At 38.5% G+C, this 24,448-nt stretch overlaps 1 protein-coding gene and 1 long non-coding RNA gene across 4 annotated transcripts in view; one reads left to right on the top strand and one right to left on the bottom strand.

Annotated features, from left to right (window-relative positions):
* Positions 1-13,236, bottom strand: part of TRAPPC8 (trafficking protein particle complex subunit 8) — a 106,820-nt gene extending 93,584 nt beyond the window's left edge. The window contains exons 1-3 of one of the 3 annotated variants that reach the window (XM_057503975.1): positions 13,068-13,234; positions 12,739-13,031; positions 8,459-8,653 (exon numbers count right to left, since the gene is read on the bottom strand). In XM_057503975.1, coding sequence (XP_057359958.1) covers positions 8,459-8,653; positions 12,739-12,895 — 352 coding nt within the window. In that variant the 5' untranslated portion in view covers positions 12,896-13,031; positions 13,068-13,234. Of the gene's footprint in view, positions 1-8,458; positions 8,654-12,738 lie in introns of all 3 variants that reach the window. The other 2 variants (XM_057503977.1, XM_057503976.1) reach the window with 2 other exon arrangements.
* A 228-nt stretch (positions 13,237-13,464) lies between these two features.
* Positions 13,465-19,633, top strand: LOC118912504 (uncharacterized). The gene is made up of 3 exons (XR_005024812.2): positions 13,465-13,898; positions 14,661-14,756; positions 14,981-19,633. It is a non-coding gene; the product is annotated as an uncharacterized LOC118912504 (long non-coding RNA).
* The last annotated feature ends 4,815 nt before the right edge of the window (positions 19,634-24,448 follow it).

Raw genomic sequence — 24,448 nt, 5'->3', positions numbered from 1 at the left:
TTAATTCAAGAGACATCAAGCATGGAATATCTTTACATTATTTGTGTCATCTTCTTCAATTTCTTTCACCAATATATTATAGTTTTCAGAGTACAGTTTTTTCCTCCTCTTTTATTCCCAGGTATTTTATTCATTTTGGTGCAGTTGTAAATGGGATTGTGTTTACTTACTTTTCTGCTAGTTCATTGTTTGTATATAGGAATGCAACATATTTGTTTATTGATTTTGTATCCTGTAACTTTACTGAATTCATTTATTTATTCTAATAGTTTTTGGTGGAGCCTTTAGCGTTTCCTGTATATAGTATTATGTAATCTGCAAATAGTGATAATTCTACTTCTTCCTTATCAATTTGGATGCCTTTTCTTTCTTTTTCTTGTCTGACTGTGGTGTCTAGGACTGGCAGTATTACACTGAAGAAAAGTGGTGAGTGGGCATCCTTGTCTTGTTTCTGATCTTAGAGGAAAAGCTTTCAGCTTTTCACCATTGAGTGTGATGTTAGCTGTGTGTTTTCAGATATGGCCTTTATTATGTTGAGGTATGTTCCCTCTATACCCAGTTTGTTGAGTTTTTATCATGAATGGGTGTTGAATTTTGTTAATACTTTTTCAGAATCTCAAGATAATCATGTGGTTTTATCCTTTTTGTTAGTGTGGTGTATCACATTGATTGATTGGCAGATATTGAACCATCCTGCATCCCTGGAATAAATCCCACCTGAGCGAAGTGAATGATCCTTTTAGTGTATTTTAAAAATTTGGTTTGCTATTATCTTGTTGAGTATTTTTGTATCTATGTTCATTAGGGTTATTGGTCTGTGATTGTTTTTGTAGAGTCTTTGTCTAGCTTCGGTATCAGGGTGATGCTGGTCTCATAGAATGAGTTTCATGGAAGACTTTAATATGAAGAACTAAAAAATACTAACTTCTTATATTTTTTAATAATACTCATACGAACTATTCTTGAGAAGACTATTGCCAATGAAGTGTTTTTTAAAAAATTGGCAGAAATCAAAGCATTCTAGAGACAAGAGTCACGATTACTTATGCCCAATTTTTAAGTTTCTCAGACACTACAGTGGAAGACTTAAAAATAAATTGTCCTCTTTTCAAACTGTATTCCTTTTAATCCTCTATACATCAGGAAAAAATAGTTATTGTCATTTCCCATCTGGATCTAATTGCCCCTTGATGTAAAATTTTTGTTTATTTTACAATTACTTAAAGAATTATGAATTAAGGCACAGTAAAAAACAACTTTATTAGAAATTTTAGCAAGAATTTAAACAGCAAACTCAAATGTGTATTCCACATCTTCCTGGTTTTAAAGACATATATGCCTCAATTAGGTAATGTTCTTTGAACACAACCGACAGTTCAATGGTCATGCGTGAACCCAGAACACATCCATCACAGAAATAGTGACTGAGATTCAAATCATCTCTCACAAGTTACAGTTAGTCATTACTTCTGGTTCTCCTTTGCACTTGCACAGTCAAGGTACAACACTTTGATGGCTAATAATTCTAGTGAAGAGAAAAAGGTCAGCTTATTTGAACATCCATCACTGCAAAGAGAATGATCAATCAACCGAATTGATTCTTCATTTCTACATCATATAATTTCTCTAATCACCTTCATACACACCCCTGCCTTCAGCATTTATTCATGTACAAACTACACCAAGTAAATTTTGTTACACAAACATCATAAAGGATGAAAGAATACTGTCACATGTCCTTTAACAAAATGGGATGGTTTAGGTTCTTGTCTCAAATGACTGTGTGAAGTCCTTCCTGTTAAATTACCAACTAGCTGGGTGAAAATACAGTTGACCCTTGAACAATGCAGGGGGTTAGGGGGACTGAAACCCCACCCAGTTGGAAAACAGCATGTAACTTTTGACTCCCCCTAAAGTTAAACTGCTAGTAACCTACTGTTGACTGGAATACTTACCAATAACATAGCTGATTAACACATACTTTCTAGCTTATATTTATTATATACTGTTCTCCTATGATAAAGTAAGCTAGAGAAATGAAAATTTTCTTTCAAATTGTTGCAAATCTCTACATAATTTTTCAGTGTATTTGTTAGAAAAATACGGAATGAGTGGCCCATGCAGTTCAAACCCATCTTGTCCAATGTGTACTAATTTCTTTTTTGTTCTTAGACATATATTGCTCACTTATTTATTATTTCTTGAGTTAAGAAAATGTGTATTGGATATTGTCATTGGAAGACTCATCAGCTGGGATTTCTGTGTATTTTCAAATTTATGATCAACCTCACCAATGCCGTAAGAGTCTGGGACTAGGCTGCCCAGTAAGGTGGACAGACACTAGCCACATGTAGTTACCTGGCACTTGAAACTTGGACGTATGAATCAAGAAGTGCCACATATAAATACACACAAAATTTCAAAGATGGTAACCCCCCAAAATAAAATTTTACATTGATTACATGTTGAAGTGATAGTATTTTATTATTTTATGGGTTAAATAAAACCTATAAAATCTCACCTGCTTCTTTTTACATTATTGCGGCTACAGAGCATCAGAAATTATGTTAAGTGGCTCACATATTTCTACTGGACAGTGCTAGTCCAGAATGCTGCCTTTCACTGTACCCATCTTCTGATTTGTCTAATAACTGAAAAATTGTCTTCCACGGTCAATTTCCTTTTCATTGAAAATATGAACGAGAAATGAGAAATTCTCATTCTCAACTGCACTCAATGAAAGAGAAGGAAAAGAAAGACAACAACAAGGGCTACAAAGACAGTGCCTCCAGACTCTTTTATACATTCTGGAAGAAAATGCAATACTTTGGGCAATGCAACATTAAAAACTGAAGGATGATAAAATGATGATGTATTTCACTACAGCACCATCCTTCCAGACAGTTTCATCCTTCTTCTACTTTCTCATAGTTTGGAGTGATTAGTAATTGATAAAAAGTTCCTAGAATGATGAAAAATACCGAAATACTTCAAGATACTGAAAAAACAAGGACACTAAGTTCCTATCTTATACTAGCCACTTTTTAAATAATTGTCATCTTTTTAAAAGTATTTATCTTTTTTGCTCTTAAGTAAAAATTTAGGGAAAAATATTTTAAAATATTTAAATAATGCTCTAAAAAACTGTTTACACAGGACTATTCCCTAAAGTACCATGGTATTTTAGAGCTACACCAATTAACATAGTCAGAAAAAGTATACTACACATTTAAGGGGAAAAATATGTTCTTCCTACTTATCAAAACAAGATGCAGCCCAAATTATCTCATTCAAAGACAATGCCTAGACTCAACAGATAACACTGTAAATCAAGAGTGATCACAACAGACAACAGAAGGCAGGACAGATAACCACAGTTGACTGAACAAGCATCACCAGACCACCTCCATTTCAGAAAAATTAAGACAGAAAGGTTAATCTGAAACAGAACAAAAAAGTAGTAGCTGAGTTGAAAAAAAGATAATAGGTAAGGAAGAGTGAAAACAATCTGGAAAACTGAGACCACTTCAGGAAATACCTGTATATAATGAGGATTCTTTCAATTCCATCAGTGTGTCTTTCCAATTACTGTACCAAGGAACACTAGCTTTAATGGACCGATCTGATGAAGAAAACACGGCACTGTTAAGCTAGGCTTATGAGATAAATAACTAACATGTTCTTAAACAGGATGGGTAAAAACTATGCTGACTCACACTAATGGTAAAAATTAGAAGCATATTTCTAGACACATAGAGAATTAATGTATTCTTTAAATGGGTAAAATCCCTCTAAAGTCTCCAAAGAGAATTACTCTGTTATAATGGAATTTTATTAAAATGAATTCAGTACTTCATCATATCACATTCCACATTCCCAGTCTTCAAGACCAACACAATGAAACTGAAAGGATGTGCCTTAAAAAGTAGCAGGGAAAGAAATGAAGAAACTTTTTTCTTCTGGCATGTGGTTTATCCTAAACATGGGATTCTTTTAAAAATACGCCTAAGGAGCTCAGCTACAGCCATGCCTCTGCCTGCTGCCTGATGTGCTCTGAAGAGGGCAGCACTCAGTCTTTCCTTATGCAGAGATTTGGCAGTGACCTGAGAAAGTATTATTAGATAAAGTAACTATCAAAACCAAATCATGACCATTTTTCCTAAACTACCTACTAAACCACTTTAATTTTAACTTTTGTAAACTTAAAAAAAAAAATAAGTCCACCTCCAATATACAGATAGCCAGACATTAGACTTGAGAATCTTTCTCTGGAGAAACTAAATGGTCACAAATAAAAGAACTATTAGTAATAAAAACTGGGCAACTATCAAGACTATTCATTGCCTTACCATCCAATAAAAGTGTACTAGCTGATAAACTTCTGTAATACCCGGTCAGGGTTTTAATGTCTTAACTTTAAATAGAAAACAATGCCAAGGGCTCACCAGACATTTGAGGGAAGTTTCCAATATGAAAAAGAGACCAAAACAAACTGAAAAATAATATGAATGAGAGAAAAATCACAGGTTAGAAGAAAATTTAAAAACTAAAAGAAATCAATGATAACAATTAGCAATTTATTAATATACTCAGGTAAGATGCCACAACATGAAACAACAACTGCATGGTATAAAAAAGGAAGACTGAGCAAGCAAGACAAGTTTTAAAAAAAAATGACAATGAACATTAATTTAAGGTTCAGAAAATAAAATCAAGGCTATCACCCAGAAAGCAAAAGACACACAGAGATGGAAATGGACAGTATTAGAAAAAAAGATTAAGAACATTAGAGAAGCAACTCAGATAGTTCTATAACCAACTAGCAGCAGTTCCAGAAAGAACAGAGAAAGCAATGGGGGAGAAATTATCAAAGAAACAATATAAGAAAATTTCTCAGGACTAAAGAGTATGTATGACCACAGATTATCAAAGGGGCTACTCAATGCAATGAGTGAAAAAGGAGTTAAATCAGGCCCAATATGAAATTTCAAAATAACAGAAATAACGAGCTTCTAAAAGTTGGAGGGAATTGCAGGAAGGGGGCAGGCAGATATGTATAAGAGCATCCAGCTTCTTTACAGCAATACTAGAAGCTAGAAGAAAAAAAAAGAATTCTGAGGGAAATTACTTCTAATATATATAAGCTATCAATCGATCATAAAAGGACATTTTCAGACATTTATTTCTGAAAAATTTTACTTAAAAAGCAACCTTTCTCAGCACACTACTGGATCTGTCCTTCACCAAAGGAAATAAACCAAAAAAAGCTATGACTACAAGGTTAGAAAATTCCCAGGAAGACAGTTGTAGAGCAGGTCTTGGAGAGTAACAAGTCCAATATGGGATAGAACAGTGTTTGCAATTTTTATTTCATTATCTCCCCATGAGCCTTTTTAGACATTTTTTTTTATAATTGGCCTTTCTCCCCACCCCCAAAAAATACTTTAAAACAATACCACAGACATGCTGTGAATCTTTTTATATGTACCATGCTCCGCTAGAAAGCCACAAACCATTGTAATGTCTATGATTTTTCTGGCCTCCACCCAAGAACCAAACTTTCTCCCCATTAAAGGACATCATTCCCCATTGATAATTCATACAGTAGAAAAAGAGAAGACTCCCTCCCTCCCTCCCTCCCCCCCTCCCTCCCTCCCTCCCTCCCTCCCTCCCTCCCTTCCTTCCTTCCTTCCTTCCTTCCTTTTAGGAGAGCAAGGCACAGGCTTTTATTTAGAGATAAAGTGAGAGAATAGAGCTCCTGGCTCACACCAGGAGGAGACAAGAGAGCCCCTAAAAAGAGAAGACTTTAGCAAGACAACCTTGATAAATGGTCTCTGACAAACTAATCTAAGGAGAAAATCTTACTGAGAGATTACTGAAATCTGAGAGGCTAGCAAGTGATACAAAAAACTCTCTGCCAATAGCCAAAAAATGGAAACAACCTAAGTGTCCATCAGGAGATGAATGGATAAAGAAGATGTGGTACATATACACAATGGAATATTATTCAGCCATAAGAAGAAAACAAATCCTACCATTTGCAACAACACAGATGGAACTAGAGGGTATTATGCTCAGTGAAATAAGCCAGGCAGAGAAAGACAAAGTATCAAATGATTTCAATTATCTGTGGAGTATAAGAACAAAGAAAAAACTGAAGGAACAAAACAGGAGCAGAATCACAGAACCCAAGAATGGACTAACAGTTACCAAGGGGAAAGGGACGGGGGAGGGTAGGTGGGAAGGGAGGGATAAGGGGGAAAATGGGGCATTACGATTAGCACATATAATGTAGGTGGGGGGGACACAGGAAAGGCAGTATAGACAGAGAAGACAAGTAATGATTCGAAAGCATCTTACTAAGCTGATGGACAGTGACTGTAATGGGGTATGTGGGGGTGACTTGATAATGGGGGGAGTCTAGTAACCATGTTGTTCAAGTAATTGTACATTAAAGATATCAAAATTTTTAAATTAAAAAAAAAAACCCTCTGCAAGTTGTTCTAAAAAAGGCAATGATTAAGTCCTGAAAAAACCAAAATGCTGTGTAAGAACAGACTGAAATATTTGGCTCGGAAACGAACAATTATTTTATCATAATTAAACAATGACTGTTAACCAAAAACTATGAAAACTACATTAGGGAGATAGGAAAGGAGGATGGGAATAATTAAGCTAACTCTTCACCAATTAAAATGAGAAATTAATGAATAAAATTTTTAATTAAGCCATAGATAGGTACATAAAAACACTACTTGGAAACACTAAATCAGTACCAGAGGAAAACCATTAAAAGAATTGGGGCAGGTGTGCAGGTACAAATCACTGTTGTTTTTCCTTCAAAGTCTTTAGCATTTTATCTATGTGCATGTATCATTTTGATAAAACTTTTCTTAAGTAAAAGATATTATGGCCTTGGAGATAAGGAAAACATTTGTAGTACAAAAAGTATTTTTTTCATTTTAATATGATAGCTAATCCCTCTCTGTGCCCCCTTAGCACTCTGTCATACCAGCTATATCATATTCTTATATAAGTATATGGTACTGTAAATTAGAATGTATAATGATTACTGATTTACATGTTTGTCTCCCTACCAGATTACGAACTCATACATATTTTACTCATTTCTGTATCTCAATGCAAGGCATATAGGAGGACATTAATAAATATTTGTTACATGAATGACAAAAATGTTAAAGGTCCTATAAAACAGAATCATAGGATTAAAGGTCTAAGAAAGGCCTTATGAAAGACTAGACAAATTCTCTTCTTTTCAAAGAATGAAACCAAGTCTGAATATGTGACTTATTCAAGTTATCCAATTAACTAATACCCCATTAATTATAGTAGTCCAAAAACTTAGTTGCTCTGGCATTTGAGTTATTGCCCTTTACATTGCAACATGAATTTCCCACTGATGACAGGGAAATAACAGTTTCAAGGAGAAATATTCAAATTTTGCCTTGTTAAAACATGTTATGCTAGGAACTGCTTAAAATATGTATCCTAAAATTCAGATTCTTTTGATTTGTAAAGATAACCATAATACTCTAAATTAAAAATTATAAAGTTAACTTTTGATGGAACTAAAATTAATACCATAGAAGGAAATTATGAACATTTAAATAAAATAATTCTAACTATAAAGTGCGACCAACCAACTTTGTCAACTAACACATATTAATTAAGCTCTCTTATGTTTAGGAAAAGTCTTTAAATATGCTTAGGAAGTATTAAAATATCAGATTATAAGTTATACTGACCTAAAAAGATTATTTTATTAGGCTGCTGAAATAGCCTGATTAGATGATATACTTGTATCCTCTTTTCCCTCTAAAAATCTATCCTGTGATTCCCTAGTAATTAAATCTTTTTCATACCGGAAAAGAGCTGCACCTAATACTGCTAATTCGCTTTACATATTAATATATAATTTTACCTACCAATCTTACTATGAAAACATTTACTATTGAAATCAGATTAAGATGCACTTAGAAAATTCTTTTTCTATATTATAAACATTTCCTCTACTTAACACTAAGCAACATAAAAAATAAACTTAATGCTTTCTATTTATGTTGGTCTTTTATCTACCATTAGATTTCATTCAAGGAATATTTATTATCCATGTGTTAGGCATTACTTTAGGTACTAGGAATAAAAACCCAAAGTTCCTGCCCTCGTGAAGCTTGTATTAATTTTACTATTAGAAACTACAAAAACACTTTCAATATGAAAAATAAAATGAAATCATATAATCCAGTTTGAATGGCTATATACTTATGGGATTTGTGACCTCCTTAAAAACAAGGAATGTTTTTCTCAACACTGTATTCCCAGGCTCTAGCACTCAGTAAACACTTGTCAAATGACTTCCAAGATACAGAACTATGTCTTTTAGCAACAACAAAAAAACTTTATTCAGAAAATAATAATAATAAATTTTATTACATACCACTGATGTTGAGGTCATAATCTCCTGCGGTAATCACATTAGCTACTAATCCTTCTGCAGGCTGACTGCCAGAAACGACATCATTCAAAAGCTTCCGAATGGCTCCAGGCTGAGGTGCTTGGGTGACAATATTGCTTACTGCGATCTTCAAATTTTTAATTATGTGAAGCTGATTATTGGGATCTCTCATATGAACTTAAAAAAAAAGGAAAGAACCTGAAATAAATTATACACAAGCATAACAACCCAACTATAATAATAAAAATTGTGTTAATAGCTTACACAAAAAGGATGCTCAAATCAGAAACCAGAAATTCCCACAAAGCAGAAACCAAAAATTCCAAGTGAAACAGTCTTCCAGAAATACAACTGACTTAAAATATTTCATAACATACCCAAAGGGTATCTGACCATCTGACCTCCTCCCACAGTGCTGCTGCTCATAACCTTCCAACTGTAGGTCCTTTCCCTCCCCCATGTTTGGAGTTGCCAGGGACCAGCTACCATCCATCCAACTACCAAATCACTAATTCCCTTCCCCCTAACGCTGGTCCAGGGCAGGGTGATCTGTGAGGTCTGTGGTGTCAACACTGAAACAGCAAACAGGAGGAAAGGGGAACTAAAGGCTGTGTGCAGACTCCCTCTGCTTCCTCAAGTGTGTGGCCTGCATTCTCAGCCACTACCCCACCAGCATAATAATCAATGCCCACTCTGGTGTGCGATGCTGATAGTGAGGGGAGCTGTGACCATGTTGGAACATGAGTTATATGGAAACTCTCTGTATTTTCTGCTCACTTTTGCTGTGAACCTAAAACTGCTACATGCACTGTAATTCTTCCAAACACATGCTATATTAAGCAAATTTATCTGACCACAAATTTGTTTACAGGGAGCATATAACACATCCCATGTTCTCTGAAATATACTTTAAAAAATGAAATAATGTATCTTTTACGTTTTTACCTAGCACACAAAACTTTACAAAGAAAACCTTAATTGCTGAAAAAAGTAACTTGCACAAAAGTGAAACAAACAACACATGTATCTAAATTTTGAAACATCAACTTAAATTTTATTCAAAGTTTGATACTTAAAAAACTTGTAGGTTGATTACCTGGTTATACCAACATGGTAGTTAAGATTGATGAAATATTTATAACTTTTTTAAAGAAACTTACGGAAACTGGAGGCATTAACTATTCTTCAAGGATCATTTCCTGTTCCAATTTGCCACTTTTGCTAGTTCATTCAAAAAACATTAAAGATTTACATAAAAACTGCATTCTATTCTTACCTTTTCAAACTCCTAAATAAATGTAATCAACTTTAAAATAATAGTATATACCTTTTAAAAATGACAGCCCAATACTTTTTTAAAAATAAAAGTGAAATTTTCTTAAATCTTATAAATGTCTACATGATATGCTGAAACACTGTTCAGAAATATCAAGAAACTACCACCATGACAGCAAAAACAGTAAGGTTTGATTAAGTAACATGTTATCACTACTACTCTTTGAAAGAGATGGCCAGGAGAAACTTCTCAAGTAGTATTAGGTTCACAAAATTTGTGTTGCAACAATGATTATAAATTGTCTAAATCTCAAACATTTACCTAGCATAATGATCAAATATATACAATAACCATTTAATATAAAAGGATATACTTCAGGTTTTAAAAAATGTGTCCAAGGAACCTAGAATGGCTCTCCATTGCCTAAACATCAAATCTAAAAACTATTTTCAAGGCCCTACTAAGGGATGGTGTCAGATTTGATCTATCAACCCTCCCTTTTTAAACTATGTGTTTTTCTAATAAAATCTAAAAATAAGTCCCCTGAAAATACTGAACATTGTACATTGGTACCTCAGTAGTCAAAGCAAGTTTTGACCTCAAATAACAGCATACTCACAGGTCAGAAATGGAGTCCAGTCATTTTTCTAACATTCTTTTTTCCTCTAAGGAACTTGTAGCTTGTTTTAGTTAGTTGTATTCTTAAATTAGGTTGCCTGGAGTCATATTCTCTTGCCCCACTGCCTAAGGATAAGCTATCTTTGAGGAATCCTTCTGCTTGAGACAAAAAAGCAGTCTTTTCTGGATGGTAAAGAGCCAGCCCCAAGATTTACCCGCAAAAAAACTAAACTATAGAAAAATTAAGTCTTTTTCACCAACTTTAAAGGTCACTACCATGGTCTATGTCCTAACCCTATTCAACCTTGAAATGTTTATCACTTCCTCTCTATCCTTAAAAACCACAACTCTTCTAAAATTTTATATCCTTGCTTAAGAATCTACAACTGCCACACATTTATCATTAGATATGAAATCCAAAATTCCTTCCCTAGAATTCAATATTCTCCCTTATCCAGGCATCACCCTTTACCTTCCTGTAGTCCAGTAATAGTTTCCTCACTGTTCCCAACCACTCAAGCCACTCAAAATTATACTTTTTGCCTCTACCACTCAAACCTCATGCCCCTTCTGACCAGTAATGTTGGTCCTCTTCCATCCCACAGGCTCTCCACCTAGCCTCAAAGTCCTACTCATTACACTGCTTTCCTACATCTTTCAGTCTAAGAGGAGAAGCCAGAATACAGGTTTGAGCCTCCACTCACTGCACCCACCAGTACAGAAGATGCGAGCCATGTGTGGTTATTCAGCACCTGAAATATGTATAGTCCCAAGTGAGGTGTAATGTTAAGTGTACAACGCACACCAAATTTCAAAGACTTGGCCATAAAAAAAGAACGTAAAATATCTCATTAAAATTTTTTGTATTGATTACATGCTGAAATGGTTAACAGTTTTTAAATACTGGTTAAATAAGATATGCTATCAAAATTAATTTTGCCTGCTTCTATTTAATTTTTCACAATGTGACTACTAAATAATTTTAAATTACATATGTGACTCACATTATATTTGTACTGGACAGCACTGCTCTCTAAGATGAATGATTAAATAATGCCAGGAGATAGGATGACAATAAAAAACACTTGAGTCACACTGCCTGCTTTTAAATCTTTCCCACAAGTAAGACACAGACAGGTTTAACATCTCTATACCTCAATGTCCTCAGATTTTAAATAGTGGTAACAGTATCTACCTTATAGGATTCAGTGGGGACTAAAAGGGAAAAGCCAAATAAAGCGGGTATCAGGTATTAGCATTATTATTCTTTATTTAAACAAAGCAGGAAAGAGCACATATTTTAAAGTCAGACTAGCTCTCATGTGCCTTGTGTAAAGAATCTAAAAGTGTGGGGCACTTTGTGCTTGTTGATTTAGTACAATACTGAGGAGCTGGGATTGCTGGCTAAGGTACACGCTAAGTTCCCAAGAAATCCAACAGTTTCAAACTTTATTTTTTGGACAGCTCCTTCTCTCCTTTAAATGCTGAACTTAAAATGGCGCTATACTTCCCCAAAAAGTGCACACAATTTACAGTGCCGCACTGTTTTTTTGTGGAGAAGTCATCACAACCAAATACACATCACAGTCGTTCCTTTGACACAACTTGACTGTAGAAACATTCACTTTGCATAGAATTTTACATACACTTTGCTATGCTCTGTTTGCAAAGAACAGGTAAAGATATTAGTGTAAACATACTCGGGAGTTTTATTACGCTCATTTTTCCCCAATAGTCTCCAAAGCTGGTTAAACATGTAGCTCCTCATTCAGAGTCACATTCCTCCTGCTGATTATACTTTTATCTGAAAAAGTACATTTCAGGCCTTTCCATCTCTATGATATCTATGTTAAACTAACCACAACTTGTCTTAACGTCCTCGTCCATCAGTCGAAAGGCAGCTGCAAATTTTGTTATTTCTATATGTTTTATTTCCTTAAGAGACTGTTATGTTATAGACCTAAAAAAAGGCCTAGATTTTCAAAGAAAAAAGCAAAATAACAGGATAGCTTAAAAGAAGATGAGCCTTATGGGTAGAAGGATGTACTTAAGACAACTCTGGAAGTCCAGTTACCGCCCAGGCAAGGACACCTCGCCTTACTGCGACCTCCACCGGTCCAAGAGGCAGCCCCTTCCGACCCGCACCTCCCGCGCAGCTTCCCGACTCCACTTCCCTCCTTCACAAATCTCCTAAGAGCTCCGCCTGTGCGCGGAAGGAGCTCGCCTGCAGACCTGGGATTGGGCCTCGCGGCGCGGGGCTCCCCTCGGGCTTGTCCTCCGGCCCCAGGGGCCGCCAGCAGCAGCTCCGCGACGCAGCCTCGCCCCCCGTTTCCCGCTCCCGGCCGGCGCGGTGGGGCGGCCCACGTACCCTCGGAGGTGAGGCGGCAGAAGGGCCTCAGCAGCTCCGCGAAGCTCAGGTGGTTGAGGCGCGTGAGCCGCTCCGCCTCGTCGCTGCACAGCGCGGCCACGCAGGGCACGAAGGAGTCCGGGATGAGTTCCTGCACGGACTGCACGCACTGAGCCATGGCCGCGGCAGAGGCAGGGCGGCGCCCACCCCGCGGCCGCAAAGGCCGCAGCCGCCGCCCGCCGGCCTGGCCCGGCCGGGCGGGGTCCGCACTAAAGCCCTGGGACCAACGGAAGGCACGGCCGCCGCCGCCTCGGCTCCTGGGGCCCCCGCCGCCGGCCCCGCCGCGTCACGGCCTCCTCAGCGCTCGCCCCGGCGATCTCGCATTCCACCCAGAGGAGGACCCGCCGACAACCGCCAGGGAGGCCTCCCGACGGCCAAACCGCGGTCACCACCCGGCCGGGACCGCCATGTTGGGAACGAACCCTGACCCAGCTGCCGACCCGTCCCGGCAGGCCTCGCGTCGGCCCCTCACGTGACCGCGTCGGAAGCGAAGATAGGGGCGAGAGAAGGGCACCCGCAGAGGGAAGTGCGAAGCGACGGAGGCCGGTGGGGAGGCTGGCGCCGGAAGTGGGGCGACGGGCGGGCCCCTACTGGGCGGGGCGGAGGCGGGGCTAGAACGCGGTGGGCGGAGCCAAGGAGGCACCTGATGCGGGACGCGAGTCTCAAGGGCGTTCCCCGGGGAATCGACAGATGCACCGACGCGCGGCAGCAGCGCTGCCGAGGTGACGGCGGCGCTGGGATCCCTGCCGCGCCGGCCCGGCCTGGGTGGAAGCCCGAAGGCTGTCCCTGGAAACGCAGACGCGCCGGTTAGCTGTTGGGGTGCCCGCGCCTCCCCGCACGCGCCGCGGAGCGCCGAGGGCACCTGCTAACGGAGCTGACCTGAGCGGGGGTTTGAACGACTCCATTTTAAAAAACGGCCCGCCGCCAGGTCACACGAGGGGACGGGGCGCTCCCGCGCTGCGGCCTCGGTCGGCGCTCGGCAGGGGTCGCCGCCCGCCCTCCTCAACCGGCTGAGGTGATGCCTTCGCCGCGGGGAGGCGAGGGACGCGACAGCTACGTGCCCAGTGGAGTCCTGAACCGGCTTCCATTCATGGCTCTCAGTGCTTGGCTTTGAAGTAGAGGTAAATGAAAGGAATTTTACTACAGTCTTTGAATTCCTTCTGAATTAAATGCCAAAAATACAAGGCGAGGAAAAATGCAACGCTCCGTCTTGATTTTATGCTGCCTCGACTTACAGAAATGCTTCCCCAACATCAGTATCTCGAAGGTCTGATTGTTTGGCGCCCTGAGGGTTTGACCGTGGTAAGGATTTATGACTGAGGGGTGTGCTTACAATAGTAAGCTCAGAAATGGGAGGTAGGAAAAGACGATAGGACACAAAGGACATGACATCTGCGACAGCTTAGCCACAGATGATTTAGAAAAGACAACCGGTGCAACTTGAGGATCTGGAAATTTCATTTCCTTAAAACTCTCTGCCTGAGCACCTCTTGGAAATTCTTCTTGTGTCCCCAGGGGTACACATATTCCCTTTGAATACTTCTCATCTCCTAAGGGGAGAATCTAATACAACAGTATTTCTCAAGTGATAGGATAACTTTTTGATAAGAGGGTTTACTCAGTGCAATCATACTACTTTATGTTGTACTCAACCCAAAATAAGAGTTTAAAGACAACTTACTTTTAAAACTAAGATAAAACTATTGCTGTATTAGACTCTTTGAAAAGGACTTTTGAGGGTGATTTAGCCTACATGGATTTTTGGAAGTATGATTGCATTCTCTAAAATTCATTGTTTTAAAGTGAACATTTCAGTGGTTTTAGTACATTTAGAAGTTTGCACAAACATTGTTACTAATTCCAGAATATTTTCATCACCCCAGAAAGAAGCTTGGTACTCATTAGCAGCCACTACCTGCACCTCCTCCAGCCCTCCAGCACCAATCTGTCTCTAGGTGTACCTATTCCAGACATTCCCTGTAAGTGGAATCATACAATATGTGACTTTTTTGTGACTGGCTTCTTTCTCTTAGGATAATGTTTTCAAGGTTCATGCACATTGGAGCATGAGTCAATACTTCATTCCTTCTTACAGCTGAGACTAAATGGATTTTTGTCTTGTGCATTGAATTTACAATCTAAGGCTGCACCTACACAGTGTTTCCCATGAGTAACTTCTCGGTAAAAATCTATTTCTTTCTAGTCTGTCCAGGTCCTCTACAGTGTTTATCTTCTATGGTGTTGCCCTCATCTAAAGGTTAAAGCTGAGTCACTGCTCATTTGCTACCCAGCCTGCAGGAAAGGAGAAAAGAGAATGGAAAAACATGACGAATGGTTTGAGATCAAACTGCAGAAATGACATTCAGCAATTTCGCTCGCGTCCCACAGGCCCCAGTTGGTCCTGTGGTCATACCTATCTCCAAAGGAGAGTGGAAAACTTGAGAGTTCGGCTGCTAAGTGAAGAGGAGGCGGAGGAACATGAGGTAACAGTCAAAGATGACCTCCACACTTTATTGGGAGGGAGGCACCTGGACAATGTATTTGCATGGGATCTAAGATACTGTACAGCTCTTATTTCTCTCACTCCTCTGGACTCAGCCCTTTTTGTATCCCATGTCCTCCGGATCATTCACTGTGTCCAGGAAAAATAAGGTGCTGTAATTGACCATGCCTGGGCCACAAGTACAGGCCCATCACTAAAAGAGAGGCTACTTGCTGGCCAATATAACAACACAACTAAGGACCTCTTTTCCAAATACTGAAGATGAAAGCTAGCTTTCTTCTCTCCCCAACGTCAAATCATTCCATGAAGTTTCTGCTATGCTGCTGGGGCTTATATTTTGATACACCATGTTATCAGATATTCATGGATTGTCTCACTTTTTATGTATGATACTGCCAGTCTCTTGTGATGGCTGTCATGATCAAGTTTAAAGAACATGGACACTGCAATCGGAGAGACCTGGGTTCAAAGGCATCTCTATCAGTTGTGAATACAAATAGTATCACCATGATTGATCACCACATATCAGGCATGGTACTTTACATACACTGTCTACTATTTCTGCTTCTCATGCAAACCCTGAGAAGCCGTTTGGTCACCAATTTTCAGATCTAAAAAAAATTCAAAGCAGTAATTAACTTTCCCAAAGATAGTCAGTACTGGAGCCAAAAAGAGTACTAGCTCAGTGTAACTCTAGAGACTGGATCACTAGGATAAATTGGTTTTCCATGTTTTCTTTGCTTTGGAAGCACCTACAGAAATTTTAGTTTTCAATAGTATATATTGTTTTAGCAAGAAACCTGTGACTTTTGACAAGTTACTTATCTTTTCCAAATCTCACATTCTTTATCTGTAAGCTTTGAAAGTTGGGACTAGATTTCTTTTATTCATTTCAGTGTGAAGATCTGAGAGTGTTATTCTTTCCACTATTACTGAATTTCATGACGCTAACAGTAGATGGTGCTATTGAGTATTGATTTAAAAACCAGTAAAAACAGTCCTAATTCCCAAGTACTTAAGTTCTTATACGGGCAGTATGTGCCTTTATATCAGAGCATTGGAAAGTCAGGGCTGCCTTGAAAATGTATACCTTAGGAGTTTCCCAAGCTCAAAGATTTGATGCTACTTTAAAATACTAAAAAAAAGAGAGGTTTAAATATGTAATCCACATATTGGCCCAGACTTTCATTTGCTGTATTGGATATTTTAAGATGATTTATTAACATTAAAATTCTGACTAAAACAGATGATGTCCATTTCCTAATTATTCTGAAGATGAATCATAACCACAGTTTTGCACTCTAAGGCCCATAATTGTCTTTCATGTTTATTACAGGTATTTTAACTCCATATATATCTTCCTATAATTTAATCTACAGCAAGGAAAAATCTTTCATAAATATTTTCCCCTTTATTTCTTAACTTCAAACAATTTTATGAATGTTTTAATCCTCAAGATTTAGTTTAAAAATAAATACACAGTTTCATGCCATATTGTTGTTTAGTAGCACAGACCCATGATTTTCTGTTAAGGAAAAATTACAAAATCATCTTATGTGTGGGGAGACAAACCTAGAGAGGTAAAATAATTTTCCCAAGGTTATGTGCCTGCTTAAGCACACAGCTAGTAAAGGCTCCCAGGTTTCCTGCCCTACAGTGTCAGATACTTTTCATTGTACTTTCTCAGTTTATACATTCACTAGAGTTTGTTTCTGTTTGTCCCTTCTGTTTCAGAAATTATTTAAGGCAACATATTTTAATGATACTTCTTTATAAATGTTTTACACTTCTAACACATTGAAAGTGATTTTATCTACATAAAAATGAAAGGAGTAGTTGCAAATGCTAAACAATCTCCAGAAGCTATGTACTTTTTGCTAACTGCTATGCAAGTTTAAAAATGTATACAGTTTGAAAGACAGTAGAGACCTAAATACATGGAGTGACATCTTATGTTTATAGATTGGAAGATATATCACTAAGATGGCAATGCTCCCCAATTCGATCTACAGATTTGTATCAAAATCCCAGCTGGCTTCTTTGTAGAAATTTGCAAGTTGATCCTAAAATATATTTCACAATTCAAGGGACCTAGAATAGCCAAAACAATCTCTAAAAACAGCAAAGATGGAGGATTCACAGTAAATACAAACTTACTTGAGAGCTACAGGAACTAAGACAGTGTGGTACTGGCATAAAGGGAAACATAGATCATGAAATAGAAATGAGAGTCCAAAATCACCCTCACTTTAAGGGCGATTGCTTTTTGAAAGGGCACCAAGGCAATTAGAGGAGGAACGAAGAGTCTTGTCAGGAAATGATGCCGGGTAACTGGGCCTCCACATGTGAAAGAATGAGATCGCACCCCTACTTCACACGTATACAAAAATTAACTCAAAATTAATTGAAGACCTACCTGTAGGGGCTAAAGCTGTAAAACTTTTAGAAGAAAATATAAGCGTAAACTTGATGACCTGGAATAAGGCGATGGATTCTGAGATATGCCAACAAGGGTATTAGCAAGAACAAAAAATAAATCTCCTGGACATCATCAAACCTTTAAAACTATACTTCAGAGGATGCTGTTTAAAAGTGAGCAGACAACCCACAGAATAGGAGAAAATTTTGCATATCGTGTATCTAATATAACCTCATAAATATCTGATAAAGATAAGTATTGTCAAAAACTGGATTTGGATCCAAAAATACAGATATACAGGGAAAAAAAATCTAGCCTAAGTAAAGAACTATTACACCTCAATAATAAAAAAGGCAAATAGCCCAATTAAAATATGGGTAAAGTCTAGTTAGCATCTGTCACCATACACAGTTACATCATTTTTTCTTGTTATGAGAACTTTTAATACCTATTCTCTTGCAAACTTTTAAATATTTAGACTTACTGTGGTGACCATTTTGCAATATATACAAATATCAAATCATTATTTGTACACCTGAAACTAATATTATATGTCAATTATACCTCAATAAAAAATAAATAAAATTTAAGGGTAACTCCTAACTAGGTAAAATCCATGATACTACACCTAAGGGTGAGCTGTAGAATCATTCTCTTTAATATCAGAATGAGACAAGATGCCCATTATCACTGTTCCTTTTTGATACTTTTCTAGCTTCCTACAAAAGCAGTTAGGGAAGAAAAAGAAAGTTGTAGGATTTCAACAGGAAGAAGCAAAATCTTACTTAGGTAGAAAGGATATAATGGACTAAATAATAGTGTACCCTCGTCATGTTCATGTGTGCTCTCGCCCTCCCAAAAGTAGATAGAAGGCAGAGCTCATATTTTCATGTTTCCAGGTTCTCTTATAGTCAAGGCATCATCACTTCCCTGGGGTTTTATCAGACTTGTATGTGCAAGAATCCTATCTGAAAGTGAAGTACAAGAGGAAACATTTTTTGAATGCTTTAATTTATGCTCTCATTAGTAGTGGCAAAAACACCATAAAGATGTCAGTTCTACCCAAATTAAACTAGAGGTTCAGTGCAATTCCAATCAAAATAACCACAGAGATTTGGTGGAAGTTGACAGACAAATCCTAAAATCCCTATTTAGGTAGAAAGGTCTAAGAATAGCTAAGGTAATTTTGAAGGTGAATAAAGAGAGATTTACCCCACTAGCAATCAAGGTGCATTAAACTTATAAGGCAATTATTAAAAATCAGGGGAGACAAAGAGGCCAGTGTACTAGGACAGAGAGCTGCAGGAGAGACCAACCTAAAACATAAACAAAACAATGGGGAAAGGACAGATGACTCAAAAGATGACACTCCTAAGAAACACTTAGCTCTCCCCATAGATAGAAAAGATAACAAAGGAGCCTAAGAAAATCAGAGTCACTGGGAAAGAAGAACACTCATCCTGGCCTTCTCCAGGAGTGGTTTTGCCCATCAGCAGGTGAAACCCCAGACGGTGGTTCTGAGAGTTCTTCCCTAGGACTTGGCTGCTGGGATTGAAGACTGGCAGAGCCAGCTGCTGCTGTACAGCAAATGTGGGCTTTGAAATGCACTTGCCCTGAGGGTCTCCTATAGAGACTTTGGTAAACATGGGGCCCCAGAATGCCGTCTGCATGGCTTTGCGCATCAGCCAGAACTGGACTGAGCGTGGTGTTGGAGAATGTACTCCAGGGAGCTGTTTCAGAGGCTCTGGTCTCTAAATGCTATAAGGCTTTTTTGTTGCCCTGGTTATGGGTGACAGTAAACAATTGCCAGGGGTCAGAGTAGACAGATAATAGTGATACATATTTGCTAGGCTATTGCAAAACTCTAACTAGATTAGCAACATATTCATTCTTAGATCCAACCCCTCTTCCTTTCTGATGTCTCCCCACCTCGTACCCCTACCCTTTCCCTGTTTCTGGATAGCCATTCCTGGTCCCATGTAGAAAATTAAAGGAATATAAGAAAAATTATTCTGATGGAAAGGGGATGTATGGACTTATGAATATATAACATTGGGTTCTGACTGCTTTTATGGAGTTATTGGAATTTTTCCTTTCCTTATTGAATAAAACTATAGTAGTTGTAAAAAAAAAAAAAACAATGCTTTAGTAATTGGTTATCTTTATGGAAAAAAGACCTGATTGATTTTCTATGTTACAGCACTGAAAACATTAGGTCAGGTAGAATAAATTTGCAAATAATAACAGCAAGTGCTTAATGCTTATTATGTGCCCAATACAGTTTCAAGCATTTAATATGCCAACTCATTTATTCCTCTTCACAACCCTGTGAAATACTACTATTAGTATCATTCCCATTTTATAGGTGAGGAAACTGAGGCAAAGAGCTAAAATTGGCAAAGGCCACAGAGCCACTTCATAGTAGAGCTGTGATTTGAACTGAAGTAATCTGCCTCTTGAGCCCTTTGTTTAAACCACTGTACTATACTGGCTCTGTCTCATGCAGAGTAGGGACAGATTTCTTAAACAAGATTCAGAAAGTGCAAACTAGAACAAAAAAGATTTATAATTGGACTACAATAAATTTAAGATCCTCTTTTCATCAAAAGACCACAAAGAGTGAAAATGAAAGCTTCAAATATGAAAAGATATATATCCACACTAAAAACTATAATTAGTAAGAAAAAGACAAACAATACAATTGAAAAATAGGCAAGTGACAGAAAGTCATTTCACAAAAGAGGAATCTTGAATGGCCCATAAACTCTGAAATATTCTCAAAGTTAAAAAAATAGGCTAAGGAGATGAATAAATGGTTCTCAAAACAAAGATATACAAACAGGCAATAAGCGCATGAAAAGATGTTCAACATCATTAACCATCAGGTAAATGAGAATCAAAACCATAATAAAATACCACTTCACATCCACTAGGATGGCTATGATAAAAAAATACAAAGAATGACCAATCTGACAAGGATGTGGAGAAACTTGAACCTTCGTGTACTCCTGGCAGGTATGTACAAGGGTGCTGCTGGTCTGGAAAACAGCTTGTTAACTACAGAATTTCTCAAACTGTTAAACACAGAGTTTCCATATGATCAAGCAATTTCACTCCTAAGAAAAATGAAAACACGTCCACACAAAAACTTGTACATGAATGTTCATGATAGTATTTTTCATAATAGTCAAAAAGTGAAAACAATCCAAATGTTCATTAACTGATAAATTAAAGATAAAATGTATATGCTATGGAATAGACTATTTTCTGGCAATAAGAAGAGATGAATTATTGATACACTCTACAATATGGATGAGCCTTGAAAACATGCTAAGCATAAGAAGCCGGTCACAAGGGACCACCTGTAATTCCATGTATATAAAACATACAGAATGGTACATCTATAGAGAACATAGATTAGTAGTTGCCTATGGCTCAGGATTAGGGGGGCGGTGGGAGGACTGGGACAGTTGGAAGATTATGGCTCACCGGTGCCAGGTTTCTTTCGGGGGTAATGAAAATATTCTCAAATGATCAAGATGATAATGCACAAATCAGTGAATGTGTTAAAACGCCATAGAATTGTGTGATTTAAATGAGTGAATTGTACAATATGTGAATTATATCTGAATAAAGATGTTACCAAAAAAAAAAGTGCAATGTTTTGCAATTTAAAAAATCAGAGATTGAGGAAAACCACTGTAATTTTAATTGTAAAGTTTGATAACAACACAACCATAAGTGGAAATAAATTTTACTCATGGTTTTTCCACCACCTCAGACTTTGGAACCAGTTTAACCTTCTGATCTCAAGAATCCTTACCTTGTAGATGGAAGAATGTATGAATGCTAATAACTCATGATTCTAAATGATGGTTCTTAACTTTTAGGAACATGGATCTCTCTGAGAAGCTGATAAATGTCAGTGGCATTCAGGTGAAAATCAGAACAAGGGACTGTTGATACTATTAATGCTAAACATTGTTCTGATAATTTGGGCTGATGAAATAAAAATAAGAAGTATAAAAATTGGAAAAGAAAAATTAGATTATTAGATATTTAGAGCACTCAGACAACTTTACCAAAAAAATAAAATAAGAATTCATCAAAGTATTCAATAAAATATCCTCAACTCATAAAATCAATAGCAATATACAAGAATTATCCAATAAGAAAATATTTTAAGATAAGGTATCGCACTTGGGGATCGGAAGATGGCAGCGTGAGTAGAGCAGTGAAAATCTCCTCCCAAAACCACATATATCTATGAAAATGTAACAAAGACAACCCTTCCTAGAATAAAGACCAGAGGACACAGGACAATATCCAGACCACATCCGCACCTGAGAAAACCCAGCGCCTCGCGAAGGGGGTAAGATACAAGCCCCGGCCCGGCGGGAGCCGAGTGCCCATCCCCCCAACTCCTTGCGGGAGAAGAGCAGGCAGAGCGGGAGGGAGACAGAGCCCAGGATTGCCGAACACCCAGCCCCAGCCATCCGGGCCAGAGTGCAGACACAGTGCATGCGCAGGGGGCCCTGGATACTAGGGAAACAGGGCAGCAAGAACAGTGAGCGGGCACCGGAGGCCTGGCACTGGAAGACACCAGAAAAGAAAGGGCCAATTTTTTTTTTTTTTTGCTGTTTTGTTTTGGCGAGCGCTTTTTGGAAGTCTTAAAGGGATAGGGACCCCAATACTAGGGAAACAGGGCAGCAAGACCAGTGAGCAGATGCCTCAGGCTAGCGCCTGAGAATAAAGAAAAACAAGTGGCCACTTTTTTTTTTTTTAATAGAAAATTTTTATTTTATTTATTTATTTTTATTTATTTATTTATTTTTGTGGTTGTTTTGTTTTGGCGGGTGCTTTTTGGAAGTCTTAAAGGGGCAGGGCGGGACACTTAATCCAGAGGTAGGGAATCCGGGGAACTCTGGGCAGCCTAACCCCTGGGCTGCAGGGAGCAGGGAGGCCCCTTACGGACATAAATAGCCTCCCAGCTGCTCCCCCTCCAACGCGACTCCACCACTTTGGAGCAGCTGCCCGAGCCAGGCCACGCCCACAGCAACAGCGGAGATAAACTCCATAGCAGCCGGGCAGGAAGCAGAAACGCTGTCTGCGCGCAGCTGCTCAGCACAAGCCACTAGAGGTTGCTGTTCTCCCAGGAGAGGAGGGCCACAAACCAACAAGAAGGGAAGTTCTTCCAGCCGTCACTCGTCCCAGCTCTGCAAACTATTCCTATCACCATGAAAAGGCAAAGCTACACGCAAAGATCACAGAGACAACACCAGAGAAGGACACAGACCTAATCAGTCTTCCTGACAAAGAATTCAAAGTAAGAATCATAAACATGCTGACAGAGATGCAGAGAAATACGCAAGAGATATGGGATGAAGTCTGGAGGGAGATCACAGATGCCAGAAAGGAGATCACAGAAAGGAAACAAACTCTGGAAGGGTTTATAAGCAGAATGGATAGGATGCAAGAGGCCATTGATGGAATTGAAACCAGAGAACAGGAATGCATAGAAGCTGACACAGAGAGAGACAAAAGGATCTCCAGGAATGAAACAATATTAAGAGAACTGTGTGACCAATCCAAAAGGAACAATATCCATATTATAGGGGTTCCAGAAGAAGAAGAGAGAGGAAAAGAGATGGAAAGTATCTTAGAAGAAATAATTGCTGAAAACTTCCCCAAACTGGGGGAGGAAATAATCGAACACACCACAGAAATACACAGAACCCCCAACAGAAAGGATCCAAGGAGGACAACACCAAGACACATAATAATTAAAACGGCAAAGATCAAGGACAAGGAAAGAGTTTTAAAGGCAGCTAGAGAGGAAAAGGTCACCTATAAAGGAAAACCCATCAGGCTAACATCAGACTTCTTGACAGAAACCCTACAGGCCAGAAGAGAATGACATGATATATTTAATACAATGAAACACAAGGGCTTTGAACCAAGGATACTGTATCCAGCACGACTATCATTCAAATATGACGGTGGGATTAAACAATTCCCAGACAAACAAAAGCTGAGGGAATTTGCTTCCCACAAACCACCTCTACAGAACATCTTAAAGGGACTGCTCTAGATGGGAGCACTCCTAGAAAGAGCACAGCACAAAACACCCAACATATGAAGAATCGAGGAGGAGGAACAAGAAGGGAGAGAAGAAAAGAATCTCCAGACAGTGTATATAACAGCTCAATAAGCGAGCTAAGTTAGGCAGTAAGATACTAAAGAGGGTAACCTTGAACCTTTGGTAACCACGAATTTAAAGCCTGCAATGGCAATAAGTACATATCTTTCAATAGTCACCCTAAATGTTAATGGGCGGAATGCACCAATCAAAAGACATAGAGTAATAGAATGGACAAAAAAGCAAGACCCATCTATATGCTGCTTACAAGAAACTCACCTCAAACCCAAAGACATGTACAGACTAAAAGTCAAGGGATGGAAAAACATATTTCAAGCAAACAACAGTGAAAAGAAAGCAGGGGTTGCAGTACTAATATCAGACAAAATAGACTTCAAAACAAAGAAAGTAACAAGAGATAAAGAAGGACACTACATAATGATAAAGGGCTCAGTCCAACAAGAGGATATAACCATTCTAAATATATATGCACCCAACACAGGAGCACCAGCATATGTGAAACAAATACTAACAGAACTAAAGGGGGAAATAGACTGCAATGCATTCATTCTAGGAGACTTCAACACACCACTGACTCCAGAATAGACCA

Source organism: Manis pentadactyla, chromosome 6, assembly GCF_030020395.1.
Source record: "Manis pentadactyla isolate mManPen7 chromosome 6, mManPen7.hap1, whole genome shotgun sequence".
Taxonomy (NCBI): domain Eukaryota; kingdom Metazoa; phylum Chordata; class Mammalia; order Pholidota; family Manidae; genus Manis; species Manis pentadactyla.
Note: the sequence above shows the minus strand (reverse complement) of the source record. Positions and strands in the feature narration are given on the sequence as shown.